This window comes from Mya arenaria, chromosome 14 (genome assembly GCF_026914265.1).
Source record: "Mya arenaria isolate MELC-2E11 chromosome 14, ASM2691426v1".
NCBI lineage: Eukaryota > Metazoa > Mollusca > Bivalvia > Myida > Myidae > Mya > Mya arenaria.
The window spans coordinates 53,760,908-53,785,230 of NC_069135.1; the positions used below are offsets into that span (position 1 = coordinate 53,760,908).

Consider the following 24,323-nt stretch of genomic DNA (forward strand, 5'->3'; position numbering starts at 1 on the left):
ATGCAGTATAAAAGCACAGCCGCAATTTTGATTCATTTTTCAAAAAGACTTGGCGTGAGCCATGGACTTCCATAATATCAGTTAAAGCTGCACTCTCACAGATTGAACATTATGACAACTTTTTTAATTTTTGTTTTGGAAGGAGCCAATTTTTGCGAAAATCCATAAAAACCTGTTTAATAAGACTGCTGATAAAAAATAAGATCGCAGAATTTTATATTTCAGTTCAAAAATTGATCTTTTATGCATTATTCTTTAACCGTTAGTAACGGTTTGGGCCATAAAACATAAATTTTCGAACAGAAATGTGAAGATCTATGATCTGATTTTTTGTCAGCAATCTTATATTTTTGGTTTGCTGATGTTTACGCAAAAATTTGCTCTTTCCAAGACAAAAAATTAAAAAAGTTGTAAAAATGGTGAATTTGTGAGAGTGCAGCTTTAAGCATTTATACTGCATGAATGGGTGAAAAAATAAGAATGAATCCTTTAAATGACACTCTTATTCAAACTCAATACATACACATGTAAAACAAACATAAATTTTGACTGATAAACCTTTTTTTACTTACTAAATAATGCATTTATGGAAAATATTTATTACTGATAACAAGATTGTGACTGTGTATTTAATAGCAGAATGCGCAAAAATATTAAATGATTTGTGAGTGCTAAAAGATTTACTGTGATCTACTATCGTCTGATAAGGTAGAAATACCGTGTTTCCTGCACCTTTATTTCAAATTTAACTCGGTATCCTTCATGAGAACCATTGTTTTTGACATTTATTCAACAATTGTATTAATTGTGGTCAATTTGATTTGGGAGTTAGAGATCATCTTTTATTAAAAGGTGACCAAAGAAGACAGCACTTGTTTCACTGTCAGATTGGTATAGGTCAGAAGGAAATACATGTGAGTTTTCTGGCCCGGCTTAGTAGAGAACTGGATTTGGGGTTGGAGAGGTGGGGTCCTTACTGCATGATTAATAATATCTGTCTTGTGTTTCCGGTCTGGATAGAAAAATCTTACCTGAGGGCACCTGCATTGCAGGGTAAAGCAGCTTGCTGTGTTACCGGCTACATAGCTTGCCCGATGGTCGGATTTGTCTTTCCGGCCCAGACACACATAATTGATATTTTTTCTAGCATACCTTAAAAAAAAATTGGGGGAAAAAACGCATAGAAAAACACATTTTTGTACATTTCACCAAAAAGTTTGTGCAATGATGTTAACTAACATCATGTCCTCCAGTAATTTACATAAAATGTATAATAAAAGAAATATAGAGTTTTGCTTCACAGTGCGTGACTCATCTAGCATGGGGGTACCAGATAGCATTTACCAGCATGACTGAATTCACCGGAAAAGCCTTTTCGGTGTGCTAGAAATTCTGAGCCTGTGAAAATTGTTTCAGATGGGAACTGCGGACCTGTATGTGGGGAAGGCCAGGTGTCATTTTACATCAAAACTGGAGAGGAAAACAAGAACCCACCAATTGTTTGTGTGCAGAGAAAAAAGTAAGAATTGTTAGGCTTGCTTTGCTTGAGGTTTGATTTGTTCTGTGCGAGCCCATCCTAAAACTTTAATTGAGGCTTACCATAGCTCAGGGGCCATATCATTATATTCTTAGCATCTTAGGGCTATTCAAGTAAACATATATTCCATGTGGAGGGGAGGGGGGGGGTATTATTTTTATATGTATGTGTATGGTTGTCAGATATTAATTTTTTTGTGCTTTTTCAAGCTCAAAAATTTGATTCAGTTTTTTTACACTCACACAGAAGTCATCTCAATTTCCTGATCTGACAATTTTTTTTCAACTGCTCGTTGATAAAATGGCTCAAATATTTGTAACAAGCCCCATTACTCTTGCTTTAAAAAATTGTTGAGTTACGCGCCTTAACTTCCAGTATGATGTACAGGTACCTTCATACAGTTAAACCTTGGGGAAAAGGTCAATGTTGCTGCTTAAGACAGGTGGCTATTTAATAAATTAGTGACTGCGACCGCGTTAGACAGTTGGCTGCTTAATGCATGTACTTTATTTAGTAAAATGTACAGGGGGAATTTGAAGTGGCCCTATAAGGCAGGTGGCCTTTAAAGCAGGTGAACGTTCAAGCAAGTTTGAGTGTAAAATGGAGCTTTTTGTTGATCTGTCTCAAACTAATGGTGTTCTTTAACCTTCAGGTTAATTCACAGCAAATTGGACAGTGTTTATCGAGGGATAAGTATGGTACTCATAGACGGTAAGTTTTTTCTATGAATAAGGCCATGCAAATGTGATTCTATGTTAAACTCCTTCTGGCAGACTTTATAATAAAAACAAACATTCACCAAAATCTAGATTAAACAAATAAAACGGGATTTGGACTTGCGTTATAAATGCTACATCGGAGGGCAACATTTTGCTTCGAATGAAGACTTAAAACAAAGATAACTTCACTATTTCTTCACCATTTTAAATGAAACATAGTGCAGTCTATGCTGCTTATGGAACCCCGCCTTTGGTCTTTCAGCAGAGTTTGATTGAGATTGTAATTTCTTAAAACACTTCGACAAACCTTTTCACAAAACGGCTGTCTGACGATGAAACTAATCACCTTATGACACGCTGGTAATAAAATGAAGGCGGTGCTCTTTAAGCGGAATAGACTGCCTTTTGTTGCATTTAAAATGGTGTAGTAAAAGAAAAGTTATCTTTGTTTTCATTTTAAGCAAAATACTGCCATCTAATGTAGCATATACATGACATATTTTATCACATGGTATAAGTGTATGGACAAGAAAATGTTATAATGCTTTCTTTATGAATATCATTGTTACCGTAAAATCTGCTTTCAACAGATTCGTCAAGTGGATAAGATTTGCTTGTTTTATGGCACTTTGATTGTTTTACTCTGCAAGACATGTAGGATTTAAAATTGGAACCTGGCCCTAAACATAGAATCAATATTGCATGGCCTGAATTTATTGAATCAATATTTTATTGTATATATGTTCCGCAAGTTCTGTGACTTCAAATTAAGGTAGATGTTACATTCAGCTTTTCATAACTGAGAAATTTAATGTAAAACAAAAAAATTCTCCCACCTCAGATAAGTAGATCCAAGAATTTAGCCATGCTCGAAATTCATTTCTTGCCCACAGGCAAAGATAAAACAAGTACCCGTATGGAACTCCTTTTTTTATTCTTATCACACAATTACCTCTTTTTGAAGACTGTAGTCTGTAGCATCATGATAACCTTGACTTGTGGCAATATTGAAAATTGTAATAAATTATTTCTGGCTTCAAATGGCACCATAAAAATGTTTTCATGCTCCATTCAAGAAATAATGCTGCACTCTCCTCAGAATTATTTAAAGAACATTTTGACTATTAACATACAAATGTAATCTGAATCACTGGGCGCAAGTCCATGACAACCATAATTTATCACATATCTATACGCACAATCTCATTATTTTAACTACGCACAATCTCATTATTTTAACTACGCACAAAAGAGTTCCAGCGAAAAAATACATTTTTACTTTATTTTTTTTACCGAGGAAGGAGAAAAAACATCTTCCTTAGCCGCTCGTGTAAGATTGGTTCATGCCAACCCTCGCGCAGGGTCTTTTGCGTAAACCTCGTTTTCGCAAAACACTCTACGCTAGGGATGGGATGCAGCTATCTTATACTCACGATCATGGGAGATACCTTTCTAGAGGAAGGGTTATTGTTTATAATTAATTATTAAACAGTCTGGATTTTGATTTCTCCTTATGATTATAAAAAGATGTATACTCCATTTTTAACATATGACTTTGATCATATTAGACAAAATTTGGACAAACTGCTTTCATAAATTCACAGTTTTTCAAATGTTTATTTTTTACATTTATTTCTTTTTTCAGACAAGACGATGGAAGTTGAAATAGTGAAATCTTATGATACCTATACAGATGGTAAGCCTTGTTTTGTTTCTCCATGCAAAAATGATATACCGTATTTCCCCTACTATGAGATGGGGAAATTAGGTCCCGATTTTAATCAGTCTTTTGGTGTACGAAAATAAATCCTTAATCAGGTTACATTGTTCTATTATGAACCTACCTCCACAATGGAGTTCTCACAGTTGACAAGAAATCGGCAATTTTCTTGAAGCAAATAAACAAATTAAGTTCATAATTTACTGTTTAGCTTGAAGATTATCACAGACTTGGAGAAATTTAAGGGCTGGATTTGCTTTGAAAATTGACCCCGTCTTATAAATGAGTAGACAAAAAGACCAGAGTTAGAGGGTTGTCTTTTAAGCGGATCGCCATATAGTCGGAGAACTACGGTAATGGTTCACCTGCACAGCATAACAGACATGTAGGGATGCTTTGTTCGTTGTTCTCATCTTTGTTGTTTCCAATCAATTACTTGTAAATGAACAACTTGGTTGTCCAGTTAGCGCACGCACTTCTCACCTTTGGCGATCCGGGTTCAATTCCTGGCGTAAAATTGTGCCAATGAGAGTGATTAATTTAATGTTGTAATAACTTGTTTCACAATCGTTGTTAAATATATACATTTAAACAAAATTTACTTGTTGGAGTGTTAAGAAATTTTGTATACATATTGGTCATGGTCAGTTTATGATGGGCTAAATCTTGAAAAATTGAATGCTTGGAAGTACAGAGACCTCCAACACTTTGGATGAAACTTTTAAAAGCGAAAGGTTGGAAGTTAAAGATGTCTAAATCCAGTTGCAAATGGGCACCTACGTACCTTGATAAATTCAAATAAACAAAAGAAATAAAATGCCCTAGGCCCCGTTTCAATATGATATCTATAATTCGTAAACCTTCCGCTGCTTACAAAAGCTCAGGTTCAACCGTTAAGTTACGGGCAAAAGTTATGGGATAAATGTCCTTTCGATATTATGTTCAAATGTAGCTTATTATTATGCCCAGAAAGTTAAGATCTTAAGCCTTATGATCTTAAAGTTTAAACGGAGCCCAGGTATGAATTTGCATGCTCAGCTACTTACTATGATGTGCATTGATGAGCATGTACACACAATGTCATGTACTCTGACTATCATTTTGATTATTATTTTGCAGATTATGAGTTTTTGAAGGACATTGCCGGAAAAGCTAAGAAGGGACAAGTCATGTTTATTGCCAGCTTTGATGAAATGTCTGAAAGGTAAAGTTGTTTTGAAGTGTTTGACAATTTATTTCCAAGATGGTTCATTTTGTCTGTGAAAATTTTATTTTAACTCCTGGGGCCAGTTGCTCAAAACCTCAGGTAATTTAACTTAGGTTTTGAGCAACCGTCCCATGGTGTAAATATTTTAATCATTTATATACAATGTACATTAGTGATAAAAGACTCTCTTTTCAATCTTTGTATATTGTATTATCAGCATTTTCTAATTTTTTTGGTTCCAAATTTTGTTCATTTTTGTCTGTGAATTTTTTTTTTAAAGATTTTTAATAATTGTTTAGCTTCAAGAATGTTAAAAGTCTTTATAATTCCTTCCTTCATTGAATCACTTAATTAGGTTGCATTGAACTAAATCTATACAAATTTACAAAGAAAATCAATCATGTGGTCTGTTTTTGTTTTTTTGAAAAAATTCAGACCAACACTCATATGTCATAGCTCTGGTGTTGTCAGTTTTATATCCACAACCTTTGACCATTTACTGTATTTAGAAGAAAAAAAAGTCTAGGCATTGTGAAAGCCTTTTTCTCCCACCTCAGATAAGTAGATCCAATAATTTAACCATGCTAGATATTCTTATCTTGCCCACGGGCGAAGATAAAATGCCCGGATGGAACTCCCTTTTTCATGGTCAACACATTGTAATTACCTCCCTTGTTGAAGACTGTCGTATGTAGCATCATGGAAACCTTGTATTGTGGCAATATTTAGAATGCTTACTAATTATTTCTCGCTTCAAATGTCACCATAAAACAGTTTTTACGCACCATTAAAGAAATAATGCTTCATTCTCCTTAGAACTATTTAAAAAGACCGATTTGACTATTTACATTAACTGGATCACTGCCAAATATCCATGACAACCAAGTGCTATCGCATATCCATACGCAATTATATTTACTAAACACAAAAGAGTTCCAGCAAAAAATACATTTTTACTTAATTTTGTTTAACTGAGGTGGGAGAAAAAGCATCTACCATAGCCGCTCCTGTAAGATAGGTTCATCCCGACCCTCACGCAGGGTATTTTGCGGAATCTCGGTAAACCTCGTTTCCGCAAAACATCCTACGCTCGGGTCGGAATGAACCTATCTTACACTCTCGGCCATGGAAGATACTTATAGTCTTGTTGGTGTCCCTATTGTGCAATTATCTTAATATGCCTTTAAGGAGCCCGATATTGGTTTACACTTGATTGATGCCAACAAGTTTTTTTGTTTTGTTTTTATGCATTAAAGCTGCACTCTCACAGATTCACCGTTTTTACAACTTATTTATTTTTTGTCTTAAAAAGGGCAAATTTTTGCGTAGGTATCTGCAAACCAATGATATAAGACTGCTGACAAAAAATCAGATCGTAGATTTTCATATTTCCGTTTTAAAATTAATGTTTTATGGCTTAAACCGTTAGTAACGGTTTAAGAAAACTGCATAAAACATCATTTTTTGTACTGAAATATAAAAATCTGTGATCTGATTTTTTGTCAGCAGTCTTATATAACTGGTTTCCATGCATTTTCGCAAAAATTGGCTCGTTCCAAGACAAAAAAAAAAAAAGTTGTCAAAGCGTTCAATCTGTGAGAGTGCAGCTTTAATATGTTCAACTCATTTGATTTTTGTAATAAAAAAAGCGGATGACTTATGTACAGCTAAACACACATGATATTTTGCCTTTTTGAAGCGGGGAATTTGTGGCCATGTAGATATTAATTAAAACCCCATTTTTAAAGGCTATTTTTTTTTTTATTATCTTTCCAGTGTAAACCTACCGGTTTATTGTGCCCCTTTATCTTAATAAGCATAACTAAAAAATTGGTTCAAGATATCCTAATGGAACTTGGTACACATGTTGCCAGAGACAAAAAACACATTTACGGCAAGGCCCATAACTCTGGTTTTAATAATAGTAGAGTTACGCCCCTTTGTTATACTGAAAACAAGAGTTGTGTTCATTTTGCATTGCTCTTCTTTCTTAAACATTATAAACTCTCATGTACACATGTCGTATATGATTTCTGATAGTAAATGCCATATTGTAAAAAAAATTCATTGGTGATAATAATTTGTTTAGATTTTGGTGAATTACATGTAGGTAAGATTTGGGCACAGTTGATTTGGAATTTTGTTTTAACCAATTTATTAGCGGTTAATTCTATTGTAAAAACTCACATTTTGTTATTATAATGATAATAATAACATAAATAACAACTGTTTAACTTATTATAGTTTTTGTTTTATTCTGTCTTTTTCTGTTGTAGTTTGTTTTACTATTTGTAATAACTAACAAATAATAAAAAAACTCTCTCTCTTAGCATTTTCTAATCTGGCCCTAATTTCTCAAATATCACAACAATGCTTCTAACTTAAACTTGGTTATACAAAATAGAAAATATAATATTGTGATCATTTTACAGATGATATCCTTTTAGATTAAAGCTGCAATTAATGTCACAGCTTGACAGTTTTCACTTTTTTTTTTATATAACCCATTATAGAACAGATAAGGAGACAATTTAGCCATTAAAAAATATTTTTTTAATATTTATATAAAAAACTGAATTTTATCTTTTGTCATCAGTTTTATATCATTCAATGTTTTCAAGATGCAAACAATTGTCTAATTCCAAGATAAAATGTAAAAGAAGTTGTCAAAATGGTCAAGCATTGAGTGTGCAGCTTGAAGAGTCTCAAGAAATCTTATAGACATAGTGAAAAAAGAAGCGGTTAGCTTGATCATTTATAAAAGACTAAGTAAGCTCGTTCAAGAAATTTGGGCCAATTTTAGAATTTTCTGTATTGATTGCTCTTAAACCAGTGGTCGAAATAAGACAGCAAAAAAGCCCATTCGCCCTGCATTGGTAAAATAATTTCCAGACTTGCTCAATTTCTGGAGTTTATATAGCAGTCCTTGTTGAAAGAATTATTTCAAGCAAAAATACCATTGTCCATCCAAAAGCCTTATTTCGATGACTGGTTAACATAACATTACATTCTTAACTTCACTAACATAATAATTTCATAGGCCGCTATGGATAATGATTGTTTAATTTATTTCTTTTGATCCTAAGCATTTTTAATGAAGTCATAGCAAGTATTTGTAAAAGAGACAAAATGGGATGTCAAATTTTTTGAATCCTTACTAATTGACTTGGGTAGATAAATTGTTCTAGTTAAACTAAGTCTTGTTTCCGTTGTCAGAAATACATGTAAGTAATACTTTTGTGTATTTGTGAATTGATATGACGCTTAGTCTGAATACAACCGCCAACAAAATGAACTACTTTCTTTAACAAAATACAAACAATATAATTGTTAAATCTATGACTATGTGTAATTGTTTGTCCGGGCCCCAATTTCTCGAAACTTCTTAAGCTTAACAGGCTTAAGTAGCTTATTTCAATATGGCATAATACATACTAAAATTGCATTTTTAGCTCGACTATTCGAAGAAAATGGAGAGCTAAACTACTCAGACACCCAAGCGTCGGCGTCGGCGTTGGCGTCACACCTTGGTTAAGGTTTTGCGTGCAAGCACACATAGGTTAATATCTCAGCAACTACTTGAGGTATTGCATTGAGACTTGATACAATGGTACTCAATCATCCAACCTAATTAATTAACCAAGTTAGATAACTCTAGTTTGCATTTAATTAAAAAAATAGGCCTTTATTATTTGACTTAGATGTTCTTGTTAAGGTTTTGTGTGCAAGCACACATTATTTTAATATCAAAGCAACTACTTGATGTATTGCATTGAGTCTCGATACAATGGTACTCAACCATCCAGCCTACTTGATTAACCATGTAAGACAACTCTAGTTTCATTTAATGCAAACAATTGCCCTTTATTATTCGACATAGAAATTTTGGTTAAGGTTTTGCGTGTAAGCACACATAGGTTAATTTCTCAGCAACTACTGGATGTATTGCATTGAGACTTTATAGAATGGTATTCAGCCACTCAACATAACTGAATAACCAAGATATATAACTGTATTTTGCAAATTATTGTCCTTTATTATTAGACTTAAAAAATCTGGTTGAAATTTTCCATGTTACCACATTTATGTTAATATCTCCGCACATCATGAATTGCATTGAAATCTAATCTAACAGTGATCCATGCATGTTTAGCCAAAACTTTTCAATCCTGACACTGAAAAGCGGCGGAATAGTCAAGCGCGCTGTCTCTGTGACGGCTCTTCTTATTAATGAAAAATGGTTTATTGTGATAATCAATATGTTTATTTCTATCTAAAGCATAAAAACTCTAAAAAGAAGTAAAAATTACAAGCAAATTATTGAAGGACAAAAATAGTGAGCTTAGCTTAATCCTGTTATAATGGATTTAAGAAGTTTCGAGAAATTCGGGCAAGGTGTTATCATGTGACCATTTAACAATGGTAGTCCAGTTAGCACGGTGGTTTTGTGAGTGCTCACTTCTCACCAAGGCGACCTGGTTTCAATTCACGGCCTGGGCACATATGAGTTTTTTTGTGGTCACCAAGCAGGACTTAATTCGGTTTTCTCCCCTCAACATAAGACCACACTCTTGCTTAACATAGTGTCAACGAGATTGATTAATAAAATGTTGTGATAGCTTGTTTCACAATTTTTGTAAAATAAATAAGTTGAAACTAAACTTTTTAAAATCTCTATTTTGCTTGACAGTTATGAATATTTATACCAAGGTTGTTAAGCGTCATGTCATTTTTCAGTGTATGGATGTTGGAAACTTTCAGAGTAAAAGAAAAATATATACTAAAACATCATTTCAGCCTCAGTGAAGAGGGAAGAAGATGGCTGAAGTTATTTGGAGCGGAGAAAATTGATAATGTTGGTTTTCGAGACGGCTATCTTTACATCGGACAGAAAGGGCTTCTGCAGGGCTACGGGATTGAATCTGTGAGAAAATGATTTGGTGTCACCTGGCTTACTAAGGGGCTACTTTGCCTGTTATTGGCTTCATCCTCCGTCTCGTTTTCTGATGTGTTACAATTTCAGTTCCAAATGATCACTTTGAATGACTTGTTTTAGAAGCTTTAAATATGGTATACACAGTGATCATTGTCTGTAGAAGACCCCTATAGGTTTAAAGTGACTCGCTCATGTTTTTGTACAATGCTCTTGTATAACAAAATAAAGTGTGGCAAATCATTAGGAGTATTAAAACTAAGATACCAAAAGCTTTTACTCTTAAGAAAAATTTAAAATTGATATTTGCTCAAATATCGTCTTTGAAATTTTTTCATTAGCGTTAATAAGGCTAATAGTTACTTAATAACGGCTTTATTGTGGTTTAATTTAGTTGTTTGACATTATCTCTTGATCTTATCAATGTATTGTTAAAAGGTTAGAATATCCATCTTTGTTGTATAAGTTCTGGTGGCCAAGTGTTGAAGGCTTCAGGTTTCAAAGTTTTTCTTGTCTTTTTTGACTTAAGTGGTGTAGGTTTGCACCCCACTGAACGAAAATACTAATTTATACTATAATAAAGTATAATTATATATCATAGAATAAAATAATGAAGTGTTTTCAGATGCATTATCGGGAAAACTAATTTTTGGTCCAAAAACATGATGAGCGAGTACCTTTAAGGGCCAGTAGGTTAAAGTTCAGAGTCGTGGTCATCTTTAATGCTCCTTGCATGCTTTGCGGTTCATTAAAGACTCTAATGACGGGCCATTTTTCCAATCCATTTGGCATCTGATGGGATCGAGGGGTGGGGGTGGGGGGGGGGGGGGTCGGAAAGGGACAGACATGACTGTAAACATGAAATTTAAAACCAGGAGAAAGTTTGACACTAACAGGGGTTTCATTTCTTTCAAATCTTGTCTTCTTCCACAGTGAAAAAAATATTAAAAACTTAATCCCAAAAATAAACTACCCGGTAGTACTTTTTTCTCTGATTCTCTATAAAGCTCGTTCCTGGTTGTCATCTTTTAATAAGTGGCTTGAAATTGTACTTATGTAAAAAGAAAACCCCTCTTATAGCGTATGTGTGTCAAAGAATAAGGGTTTGTCTTTTTGACGTAAAAAAACAACTTTTAAATGTATTTTATTTCATAAGCATACAAAAGTTTCTGTTTAATAAAAATACATAATTTATGAACCATGAAAACAAATTTTCACTCAATGCATAATATTTATGAAACATCAAGCAATCCTTGGACACATGTAAAATCTATGATTAATAATTTTTAAACTACAAAGCAATAAAGAAAGAAAAATTAATCTAGATATTTTGATTGTTTTCAGGTATTGAAAAAAAAACAGGGAGATAGATATGCCGGGATCATAGAAAAAATGGGATGTTTTGATTTACCATGTGAGTTCATATTCTTGAGATTTTGAACCCACATATGAAGGGCAATGCCAGTTTTGGGCCTTTTGACATTCACTTTGGGGTTTTTTCCCGCTTGCCGTGAGCGTGACAAGATTGTCACAATGGCAGTTCTGTTTATGTGTGTGCCTGTGTGCATGCATGAATCCGGACTGATCTCTGTATCTTGACCATGCATTTCAGAATTTTAAAAAAAAACAATAAGGTTCATGATGAGGCAGTCACACATTAGACCTAGGTCTGCATCTCATTATTCAAGGTCATGCTTTAATAAAGGTCAAAGGTTGAAATGATCCTTGACCATTCATTAAAGGAGTTTTAAAAAATCTTCCCATAAAGGTTCACCATAATGAGATAGTGTGTTGCGCACAAGACCCAGATCTGTATCTCAAAGATCAAGGTCAGTCTTAGAGGCCAAAGGTTGAAATGATCCTTGTCTGGGCTGTATCTTGACGATGCATTGTAAGATGTTCAAAAAACTTGCCATGGAGGTTCACTATAATGAGACGGCTTGTCACTTACAATACCAAGGTCTGTACCTCAAAGGTCAAGGTCACATTCGGAGGTCTTAAGTTGAAAAGATCCTTGTCTGGGTTGTATCCTGACAATGGAATTTCGGATTTTCAAAAACTTGAGAGATGTGGCGCGTCATGCACAAGGTCAAGGTCACCCATAGAGGTCAAGGTTTGAAATTATCCTTGTCTGGGCTGTATCTTTACCATGTATTATAGGATTTTCAAACAACTTGCCATCAAGGTTCACCATGATGAGGCAGCGTGTCGCACGCAAGACCCGGGTCTGCATTTCAAAAATAACGGTCATGCTAGGAGGTCAAAGGTTGAAATGATCCTTGTCCAGGCATTATTTTGATGATTCATTTTAGTATTTTTTTATCAATCTAAAACGTTCTTCATAAATGCAGTCAAAAGAAGAGATAGAAGCCTTGGTTGTGATGGAAAATTGAGTAAAGTAATTGTCAAGAAAATGTTTAAAAAAAAGTTTGGAAGATACCTGTATTTAAACACATTTATTTTTAATTATCAATTCTTATTACAAATATCTACATCTGACTTAGATCTGAAGAACGTGTTAATAATAAATGTTTATGATTATATATTTTGTGCAGTGGGCCCAGTGAAGAGTGTGGAAGAGGTTCTACCAAAGCTTGTGATGAACATACAGGTGAAACTCGGTGATGTCATGAAGAATTGTGGGATGGTGAACAGTTGCCCGTGGAAAAAATTTCCAGTCCGTGTCAGTACGGGAGAGAAAGATCAAGTCTTCCCGGAAATCTGTGTCAACGGACGAATGTAGGTTTTTGATTTTACTCATATTTTTCCTTCAATGGTTTGACACTTTGTACTTGTTTGTGCCAAGCGACAAGTGGGGGTAGTAATCTTTTCTGTGATAGCACTTGTTATGAATCTAATACATTTTCATATCCATCTATTTTTTGGATACAAGCTTTACATATCATATATATATTCAAATACAAGACTTACAAATTTATGCTAGTCTTTGTTCATACATGCATCCATCCAGCTTTCGTATTTTGTGCCTTACAGTGTAATAGGAAAGGACATCAATGGAGGAGGACGAGGGTTGAATGTAGTCGTTGTAGACCCATACACTGGGACGCCAAAATCTGCATCCAGATACGACACATATGAAAAGGGTAAATACAGTATAACTGGAAGCGTTTTATGTTGAAAGAAAAACGTAGTTGTGGACGGTGATTTACCAAGATACAGTTCAATGCTGTTGACATTAAAATCTGCGTTTATATTACAACAATTTGTAAAAGGTAAGAGATGAATTGACCTTATCCATTCTTGACCATTTCTTATAGGATCTAAATAAATACGAGTACTCTTGCCAATTTAATGGATATAGTATCAAAGAAAAGTTAAGCTTAAAAGAATGTCTTATTTTATAAAAGTTACTGATGATGATGTTTACTGCATTTACATTGTAACATGTATCATGTGTTGCATTATAATACAATAGGGTTATTAGTAATGCCTTTCGGTCCGGGAGGTTGTATTAAACTCGAGTGGATTTTTGCAGATTTGGATTTCAAGCCGAGTGAAGTCACATCTGCAAAAATCCATGATAGTCAAATACGATGTTCTGAATCATAATGAAGTACTAATAACCCTTATTATACACATTACTGGTTAAATCACTTTAAAGACACTTGTTTTCATAAAACATATAATTTTAATGACACACTCTTCTGTTTTATGATGTCATTTAAACATCGCTTTTGATGTGACATCAGCAGAGAATACGGTTATAATGCACTGGAGTGGAATACAGACTACTGTATTTTGCAATATGTATTGCGTGTGGATATATAATAAATAATCTCTCCCCCTCCCCCCTCCCTACCTCTCTTCACCTCTCTTTCTCTCTATCTCCCCCTCTCTCTTTCTCTCTGTTGCATATATTTGCAGTGTCATAAAAAAAGACAGATTTTTTGCATGTCTATTTTCCAAAGATGTCATCAGCACTTTACAAACATATAAAATGTTAATGTCCATGAGTTTGATTACACATATTTTACCCATGATTATGCATTGCCATATTTTCATTTTTCAGACAGTCTGACTCTGGAGCTTTATCTGGAGACGTTGTCTCCGGGAGACATCGTCATACTGGTGGCTTTTGATGATGGTGCAAGAAAGTAGGTTGTTTTGTTAACCAAGTTTTCCATTAGCCCGTTTTTTCCGTTTAACCATATATTCCGTTAACCAGTTTTTCAATTAATCAAGTTTTCCATTAACCAAGTTTTTCTTTAACCAAGATTTCTTGGTTTCCTGTAAAGCAGGTTTTACATTTACTGGGTTTTCCCTTAACAAAGTTTTCTGTTAACCAGGTTTTTCCGTTTAACCATGTATTCTGTTAACCAGTTTTTTTGTTAATCAAGTTTTCCATTAACTACCATAAGTTTTTCTTTAACCAGGATTTCCTTTAACCAAGTTTTCTGTTAACCAGGTTTTTCCGTTTAACCATGTTTTCTGTTAACCAAGTTTTCTGTTAACCAAGTTTTTGTCAACCAAATTTTTTGTTAACCAAGATTATTTTTTTCCATTAATCAGTTTTTCGGTTACCAATTTTTCCTTTTCCAAGGCTTTTAGATTAATTTATATATATCGCCCCGTTGGGGGCTTTTTGGAAGGCATCAACAATATGTGTCTTGGCTGTAAATTTATACAAAAGGTGATTTAAAAAAAAACATGGCGCAAGTGTTTACCATGATTAAACGCTGTGTCACGTCACCCATTTGCAAGACCCAAGTCTGTAGGTCAAAAGTCAAGGTCACATTTAAGGGTCATTATTAATCAAAGTTCTATAATGTATTTTACCTTGTCCTGGCAAGACCTTGGCACAAATGTTCACCATTATTAGCTTGCAAAATGAAAAAATAAAACAATATTCATATTTTTTTTTGGATATTTAATTCAACAACCATACATAAAACTGTTTCAGGATTTCTATTCAGAGGTGGGTTTGCTATAGTAGGCCTTTTGTAGAAAAACCTCAAGCATATACAGTGTATAAAGAGTTATACTTGTTCCTATAATAATGTATGCCTATTGGTCAATTGTTCAATTGGCTTGAACCTTCTGATTTTATAAAATGAAAACCTGGTGTAAGTCTCATTGCAGCATGTCTAGTTACTGCCTTGACTGGTGTTAGCAAATGAACTTAGCATTTCAAGGTTTTGAAGCATTGAATAATCATGGCTTTAAAGCTGCACTCTCACAGATTAACCGTTAGACAACTTTCTTTTTTTTGTCTTGGAATGAGCCAAATTTTGCGTAAATATCAGAAAATCAGTGATATAAGGCACAAGATCACATTGCAGTTTTTCATATTTACCTGAAAAAATTAATGATATAAGGCTAAAACCTTTACTAATGCTTTAAGAAAAATGCATAAAACATCTTTTTTTTATCATAAATATGAAAACCTGCCATCTGATCTTTTGTCAGCAGTCTTAAATCACTGGTTTCCATGCATTTTCACAAAATTGGCTCGATCCAAGACAAAAATAAATTTTTCGTCAAAACGTTCAATCTGTGAGAGTGGAATCATGTGTAACATTTATAGAATGTCTATTAAAGCAACATTTGTATTTAAAATCAAATCATACACATTTATAACAAATATAAATTTTGAGTGATAAACTTTTAACTACATGGAAAATAACTGATAACAAGACTGTAAGTGTGTCTATTTGATAGCTGAATACTCACAAATATTAAATGACTTTTGAATGCTAATCGATTTACAGTTATCAACTTTTGTCTCATAAGGTAGAAATACCGTGTTTTCTGCACCTTTCTTTCAAATTCACCTTCATAAGAACCATTGTTTTTCGATATTAAGTCATCCTTTTCGGTAAATTAAAACAATTGTATTAATTGTGGTATAACATATTTGGGAGTATTGAGTGCATCTTTAACCTCACACATCAAACAAAAACCAACTCCAACTGTCAGACATATGTCTCTACATAGTACATTACTAGCTACTGAAGAGGCGGGCCCTTAATCCTCAAAGCATCCATACATACAATTTCCATGGGTTTCAATTTAACAACCAATTAAATTATTTTTCATGTAATATATTTCAATTAATTGTATCTTTAGATTATGCTTTGAATACGCGCTGATCAACAAATCTCCTTGAAAAGTAGAAACTGATTATTTGAGTGGCCAATTTTTACAGTTTTTATTACCCACTCTTGATGAAACTTGGTGACAGAGTTTGTGGGCATAATAATGTCTCAGTCATATTTCATCTTGGGGTGAATCTTCTCAGTTACTCCATGAGTTATGCCCCTTTAGCATTAAAAATAGAAGGATTATATCTTGTGCAGAAAATAGCTTCGATATTTAAAACCCAACATGATGAAACTCGGTGATGGTGTTTGTAGGCATAATATTTCGTTCCAGTTTGATTTTGTGATAAATTGCCTTAGTCACTCATTTCACTACAGAATTTTGTCCCTTTACATTAAAATTTGTACTTAAATTGGTTCAATTATGGTGGGCACCCATAAAAGGCAACACATCCATTTCCTCAGAATTCTAGTTTTTCAAGAACATTCAGGCATGCAAATAATTCCTAAAATCAGAATTGAGAACTATATCCAGGTTAGTGTACAGCTGTAAAGATTATTTTTTTCGTGGAGATTTGCATAAAGCATAAGGAAGTACATATATGTACCTTTAAATGAACATAAATGACTGAGAAAACAATATTGAAATGGGTCTAAGTATGTATATCCTGCTGTGGGCATGAAACCCTTATACTCAAAGAGACCCATGGGTCTTTCTCAGGATTGTCAATAACCAGCTTTGAATGTTTGGCAATGTATCCTTATATATACATGTAGAGTTAAAAATACTAAAGAAATAAGAAAATTGATAAAAAAATATCAAGCAAATATATTTTTCTTAAGCTAAATGCCAAACTAGTCGAAGGCAGCTATATAATGCAATCTGCATCTGCATTAGCTATTTTAAAGCTGCTCTCTCACAGATTGACCATTTGTAAATCGTCTGTAAATCTCTGGAAACCATTAATATAAAACTGCTGACAAAAGATCAGATCGCAGATATTAATGTCATATTGATGTTCAAAATATTATTATTTATGTCGAAAAACTAATTTTCTTAAAGCGTTAGTAATGCTTTTCGCCTACAAACAATCATTTTCGAATGTAAATATGAAATTTCAATTTTGTCTTTTGTCATCAGTCTGATATAACTAGCTTCCAGACATTTACGCAAATATTGGCTCATTCGAAGACAAAAAAATAAAAAAAATTGTCAAAACGGTCAATATGTAAGAGTACAGCAGCTTCAATGCTGGAATCTCACAGATTCATCGTTTTAACAACTTTTGATTCTTTTTATTGCAGCTTAAACTTATATTAAGGTTTGAAATATTCACAGTAAAAATTACCATTCATGATAAGTTTAAATTTTGCTTTGTCATACAAATTGCCATTATTCTTCATATATATTTGCTGATATTTGCAGCTTTGTTTTTCGCAATAGTGTTTACAAACCTTGGCAAAGTTATTGTAAAAATATTCACTTAAAAAAAATATCAACTCCTTAGTCCTCAACAGCTCCAATGAACTGTTCGCTATATTTTAGGTTAACAATCCATACAAGAGAATTGCTGAACAAACTCGGGAGCAGTATGGCGCAGAATCTTCAGTTCCGGGATGTTTGGTATTTTGTCGGGCAAAAAGGCATGCAGGGATTCTCCAAACTGGAGAAGGTAAGTTGGTTGGCACAAAATATAAGGAGTCTTTCCTCTGTGGTATTGATCTGGGCTCATTCTGTGCGAGTAATGTTTTGATTTGGGTTTATTATTAGCGTATTGATTTGGGCTCATTCTGTGCTAGGTACATATTGATTTGGGCCCATTCTGTGCGAGTAACATATTGATTTGGGCTCATTCTGTGCAAGTAACGTTTTGATTTGGGCTCATTCTGTGGGAGTAATATTTTGATTTGGGTTTCTTATTAACGTATTGATTTGGGCTCATTCTGTGCTAGTTACATATTGGTTAGGGCACATTCTGTGCGAGTAACATATTGATTTGGGCTCATTCTGTGCGAGTAACATATTTATTTGGGCTCATTCTGTGCAAGTAACATATTGATTTGGGCTCATTCTGTGCGAGTAACATATTGGTTAGGGCACATTCTGTGCGAGTAACATATTGATTTGGTCTCATTCTGTGCGAGTAACATATTGGTTAGGGCTCATTCTGTGCGAGTAACATATTGATTTGGGCTCATTCTGTGCGAGTAACATATTAATTTGGGCTCATTCTGTGCGAGTAACATTTTGATTTGGGCTCATTCTGTGCGAGTAACATTTGGTTTTGGGCTCATTCTGTGCAAGTAACGTTTTGATTTGGGCTCATTCTGTGCAAGTAATATTTTGATTTGGGTTTATTATTAACATTGATTTGGGCTCATTCTGTGCTAGTTTCATATTGGTTAGGGCACATTCTGTGCGAGTAACATATTGATTTGGGCTCATTCTGTGCTTGTTACATATTGGTTAGGGCACATTCTGTGCGAGTAACATATTGATTTGGGCTCATTCTGTGCTAGTTACATATTGATTTGGGCTCATTCAGTGCGAGTAACATATTGATTTGGGCTCATTCTGTGCAAGTAACATTTTGATTTGGGCTCATTCTGTGCGAGTAACATATTGATTTGGGCTCATTCTGTGCAAGTAACATTTTGATTATGGCTCATTCTGTGCGAGTAACATTTGGTTTTGGGCTCATTCTGTGCAAGTAACGCTTTGATTTGGGCTCATTCTGTGCGAATAACATTTGGTTTTGGGCTCATTCTGTGCAAGTAACATTTTGATTTGGGCTCATTCTGTGCGAGTGAACAATATCCTTTTCAGTAGATTCACACATTAATTCCATATTCCAGCAAGCGCATAATTTTGATAACGAGGGTTTGATAATGTTAGGACATCTTAAAGACAACGTTCAATAATATCAATTTATCAGCACAATAGATAAAGCACGCTTAAGCTCTGCCCACTAGTGATGTTCTGATGATCGATTATAATCTAAAATTGATTGGATGGACCTGGAATTGGTGAGAATTGATTGTATTTGGTCATAATTGATTATTGATTCAACGGGGCATTGTTTTCTTCTTCCCTCTTGTTATTTGCATGCAGATAATTTCCACAATCCTCCTTTCAGTTCATTTAGACATTTGGAAGTGTTCAGTTGTTAAAGTTAACAATGAGGCCAAAAGCAACAACAAAAAACACTAAAAAACATATGTAAAGTATAAGCATAGTTAAGGATTACAAATTATTGTACAAGAATAAAACTACCATTAAGGTTTTGTCAAAAAACTAACGTTCTATCAATAATCGGTACTTGAATGAAACCGATTAACGACAGTCAAACTGAACCGATTCCCAACACTCCCGCCTAAAACAAAATATAACACACCCCCAAACATGGTACAAACTTTTATTCCAGATTAGCTATGCAGGTATGGATGGAGAATGGCCAAAACCTCTGGCAGATTCGTTCTGTGTTGCAAGCAAAGGTAAATATGATGACTTTGATTATCCTTTAATGGTGAGAGTGATCTAGTGGTATAGATGTCTGTCTCTCACCCAAGAGGTTGTGGGTTCGATCCCCACCAGCGGAATTTTCTCACAGCCTCTCAAAATGGACACCAGAACAGTGATTCTATAAACTAACAGCTTCATCACAATCCAGCTTAATGGTTAATTAGTATAAACTAATTACTTTTATAAATGTATCACTGCAAATGTCTTCTAAAGAAAATTTGACATTAGACAAATTGTTTTAAAGAAAATTTGAGCGATATTTGGAAACAAAATAATAAAACTTTCAATTTTGAACATGTGTAAAATTATGAAAACCCTGCTTCTTTGGAAAGTTTATGAGTAAATGGCTCCATTAATACTTAATAATACAATGGATGCTACACGGACATCTTTAGTTTTAACTTTGTTTTCCTTCGTTTCATTCTGTCTTTGTGAGTTTATACCCAGTGGTTCACAGAAAGTGTTCGAAAAGAACATTCTTAAAAAAATCCAATTTCATTAAAGCTGCACTCTCACCCATTTTTACAACTTCCATATTTTTTGTCTTGGATTGAGAAAATTTGTGCAAAAGTATCTGCAAACCAATGATAAAAGACTACTGACAAAAGATCAGATCTCAGATGTTCATATTTCCATTCAAAAATCAATATTTTATGGCTTGAAGCGTTACTAACAGTTAGAGTAAAATGCACAAAACATCAATTTTTGAACGGAAATATAAAAATCTGTGACCTAATTTTCTTGCCAGCAGTCTTATATGACTGGTTTACATGCATTATGGCATAAATTGGCTCATTACAAGACAAAAATATAAATAAAAAAAGGTTGTCAAAAAGTTCAATTTGTGAGAGTGCAGCTTTAATTTTTTTTTTATTTAACTAGGCTGTGTAGCAATTATTGAATTTCTTATTCCAGTGAGATGACTTAGATTTGTGAAGGTTATGCAGTAGTAACTTTAGAATACATTTATATAAAATGTGATTACCAAAATCATTATTTCCTTAGTTGAGTCTAGCGAGCTCATTCCTGATCCAGTGGTTTACAGGAACGATGTAAAAAGAGCGTTTTGCAAGAAATATGACGGTTATGCTGATTTCTGTGCAGGTCTGTATTTTCTCTTCATTTTATCAGTTAATTTACATCTCATAATTTACATGTAATACAATGAGAACTACAGGTACAAGCCCAGTAGCAAATACATTTACCAATATTCTGTGAAGAGGCACAACTATGGCCTGACAGACACTGAACAAGAAGCACATGTGTTACAACCTTTAACAAGTTATGCCCCTTTGTTTTAAGTAATCTATGTTATTGGTCATGTTATGCCCATTTATTTGTCAAGTTATTCCCCTTTATTTGTCAAGTTTAACCCCTTTTTGCAAAGTTATGCCCCTTTATTTGTCAAGTTATGCCCCTTTATTTGTCAACTTATGCCCCTTTATTTGCCAAGTTATACCTCTTTTTTGCCAACTTATGCCACTTTATTGATCAAGTTATGCCCCTTTATTTGCAATGTTATACCCCTTTATTTGCAAAGTTATGCCCCTTTATTTGTCAAGTTATGCCCTTTTATTTTTCAACTTATGCCCCTTAATTTGTCAAGTTATGTCCCTTTGCTTGTCATGTTATGCCCCTTTATTTGTCAAGTTGTGCCCCTTATTTGCCAAGTTATGCCCTTTTATTTGTCAAATTATGCCCCTTTATCGTTCAAATTATGCCCCTTTATTTGCCAAGTTATACCCCTTTATTTGCAAAGTTATACCCTTTTTTGCCAAGTTATGGCCCTTTTTTGTCTAGTAATATCCCATATATTGACTGTATCAGTATCTACTTACAATGATTTTGATATGATTTATTCACTATGAATGTCTAAAAATTCATCACTTCACACAGACAACTCTTGATTTGTAGCCCAGCATATAGATAAGTGGTTCTTGAAGCCAGTGAAGCTGATTGATGAGAAACTGGCCCAGAATGAAGTCTACTCCTCACCAATACTCATAGTTCCAGGTAAGTCACTGGCTTTGTCTTAAAATTAAGATACAAATTTGTACATAAATTTCCATATATTTCATTATTAGTATTATTTTTGCTTCTCTGTTTTGTAAAAATGTTTGCTATTCCGTGGCACAGTTATTGTGAAGTTAACTTCCTATAATGCTGTTGTTAGCCAAATTTCTCTACGCTATTTAATTAAGAGTTTATAGCAAACCTTTCATAGCAGTTGTTTCAATTTATCTTAAGGGTAAACTGTTATTTATTTATTCGTATAATGCTGTACTTGGCCACATGTCTCTGGGTTATTTATTTAGATTTCCTAGCAAATTCATAGCAGTTGTTTTAATTTATTTGTGGGCTATTTTTATTAACTGTTTTGACAATTAAACACTAGAACTGAACATAACATTATTTTTTCAATCTGTGTATGTTTGCGTGCATTTTGGAATGCATTGGTGTTTATGCGGACATGTATGTTCGTGCGAGTGCACGGTTGTATATTAGCTTAAAAAGCAAAGACATTAAAAGTTTGATGGTGATTTCTGTGTATCCATGTTTCAGGGTTCAACCACAATGCCCTTGTACAGACCATGGAAACAACAATAATGCAACCAGGAGTGAAACCAGACAATGTTGTGGTAATCGTCTATTCCTTATCATGATAACTATTTAGCTAATCGTGAGCGTATTTTAGTGAAACAACAATTGCCTAAAATCACAAAATTACTTAAATTTTCTTTACCAATACAGTTTCTAATAACTCCATAAAATAAAACTATACAATTTTTCACAAAAGTCACAAAATTACTTAAATTTTCTTTACCAATACAGGCTCTAATAGGTACATAAAATAAAACAATACAATTTTTCACAAAAACCCAAAATCACTTAAATTTTATTCACCAATACATTTTTTAAATACAAAGATATTACTAAATACATTTTATTTATTGATAACATTAACACAAAGGAAATACGATAGAAAAGTTTATTATCTGCTTTCTGATGATAAATGGAGATTTATCAGCGAAATACTGTTTCTTAAATTTTAGCAATTTTTGAATTTCAAAAACAAATGTCAGTGTGCACAGGGCATGGAAACAATTCAAAGACGTCATTTTGGAAACATTTCCATACAATTTTGCACACTTTTCTGAAAAACTTCAATTTCATTCCAAAAAAATGTCATTTTGTATCCAGGCATATAATTAAAAGAAAAAATGTTGGTTTCAGTGAAAGATCGCAATATATTTCACCTTAAGAACAGCGCAAGTAAATATTTCACTCATTGCTACACCACTTGTGAAATATAACTTAAGGTGCTCACTTAGTAAAATTAATAACGATCTTACACAAAAAAACAAACAATTAACCTCCTATTTTGTTGTCATACCTGTTCCTTCAATGTAATTGCTTTCCATTTTTAGGTGGCCTGGGATGAAAAGTTTCCCGAGCATGCCGAGTTGGCAGACATGTTTATGTTCAAGAACATCTCAATATCCGGCACTCTTGAATATTCAGGTACTCAAAGAAGTTTAATGTAACTGTTATGTGATATTTATAATCTTTGGAGAAGGCCATCTGCTTCATAAAGCCCCACATAGACCAACCTTAGGTGTTCTGCTAAATAGTTAAAAGGAGAATGCTGCACCATGTCTTGTTTTGGTAGCACCCTTCTGCCCTCATGGAGACCGTTATTCAGGGTTTAGCTAAAGAGGTATGGAAGGTTGCTGCAACTTGTCCCTTTTTTGTTAGCACCCTTCCGCCCTCATTGAGACCATCATGTGCATGTGCACCCTACTGTCTTCTCAAAGACAAGAATGGACACCCTTCTGCCTTTGTAGAATTGAATGCTTTAGACAATCAACTGTGTACTTTGTTTTGTTTAAAAGCTTCTTGAAGATTTTAAATACATACGCGCTTAATATATCTGTAAGTTGAAACCTTAAACTTCAATAAAACACATTTTAAACATTGCATGTTGAATCATTATTTTTCATTTCATCACAACTTAAAGCAATATGCCTGTTTGGACATAAGCACCCTGTCCTCTTTAAAACATTGCTTAAACCCTAAACCCAATAACAGGTGCCGGTTTCTCAAAATATAACAGGTTTAAGTATCATTTTTAACTTAAGCCAAATTGCTTGCAAGATCGTAATATATTTCACTGAGTGAGCACCAACAGAGAATGGGCTAAAATTTCAAAACAATGACATATATCAATTTAATAATTTCACTGTTTCAAACAATGCAATAACAATTTTATTTCACTGATAAATTTCTATAAACCAATGGAAAGCATATGATAAATCACAATATTTGCAAGAGAAACATGTTTGCATTACAATTTATGGTCTTATTTTCAGAGCATGTTATTAAAGCCATAGATCAAGTGTCAAGAATGTTTACTAAACATGTAAGTATAGCAATAGTTAATGCATTTTATGAAATTTGTATTCTGTCTCTAATGTGAACATATATTAAAACCATCAATAATGACATATTTGTAATCATTTGAATGCTTATAATGACAATCAAACTGACCTGTATATGAATAAGAATGTTCCTGTTTGGAGAACTACATCATTAACACAATTTTAGTTATAGTCCAAGCAAATGTT

At 33.7% G+C, this 24,323-nt stretch overlaps 1 protein-coding gene across 3 annotated transcripts in view; it reads left to right on the forward strand.

The window, feature by feature from the left end:
• LOC128218088 (protein O-linked-mannose beta-1,2-N-acetylglucosaminyltransferase 1-like) overlaps positions 1-24,323 on the forward strand; it is a 39,953-nt gene that overhangs the window by 6,927 nt on the left and 8,703 nt on the right. For 2 of the 3 annotated variants that reach the window (XM_052925625.1, XM_052925626.1), the window contains 16 exons: positions 1,417-1,519; positions 2,190-2,248; positions 3,902-3,952; positions 5,096-5,180; positions 9,981-10,107; positions 11,461-11,530; positions 12,672-12,855; positions 13,111-13,220; positions 14,147-14,231; positions 17,722-17,848; positions 19,601-19,670; positions 20,704-20,802; positions 21,613-21,711; positions 22,261-22,337; positions 23,127-23,220; positions 24,069-24,118. In XM_052925625.1, the coding sequence (XP_052781585.1) occupies positions 1,417-1,519; positions 2,190-2,248; positions 3,902-3,952; positions 5,096-5,180; positions 9,981-10,107; positions 11,461-11,530; positions 12,672-12,855; positions 13,111-13,220; positions 14,147-14,231; positions 17,722-17,848; positions 19,601-19,670; positions 20,704-20,802; positions 21,613-21,711; positions 22,261-22,337; positions 23,127-23,220; positions 24,069-24,118 (1,490 nt within the window). Of the gene's footprint in view, positions 1-864; positions 915-1,416; positions 1,520-2,189; positions 2,249-3,901; positions 3,953-5,095; positions 5,181-9,980; positions 10,108-11,460; positions 11,531-12,671; positions 12,856-13,110; positions 13,221-14,146; positions 14,232-17,721; positions 17,849-19,600; positions 19,671-20,703; positions 20,803-21,612; positions 21,712-22,260; positions 22,338-23,126; positions 23,221-24,068; positions 24,119-24,323 lie in introns of those variants that run through there. The other variant, XM_052925627.1, reaches the window with a different exon arrangement.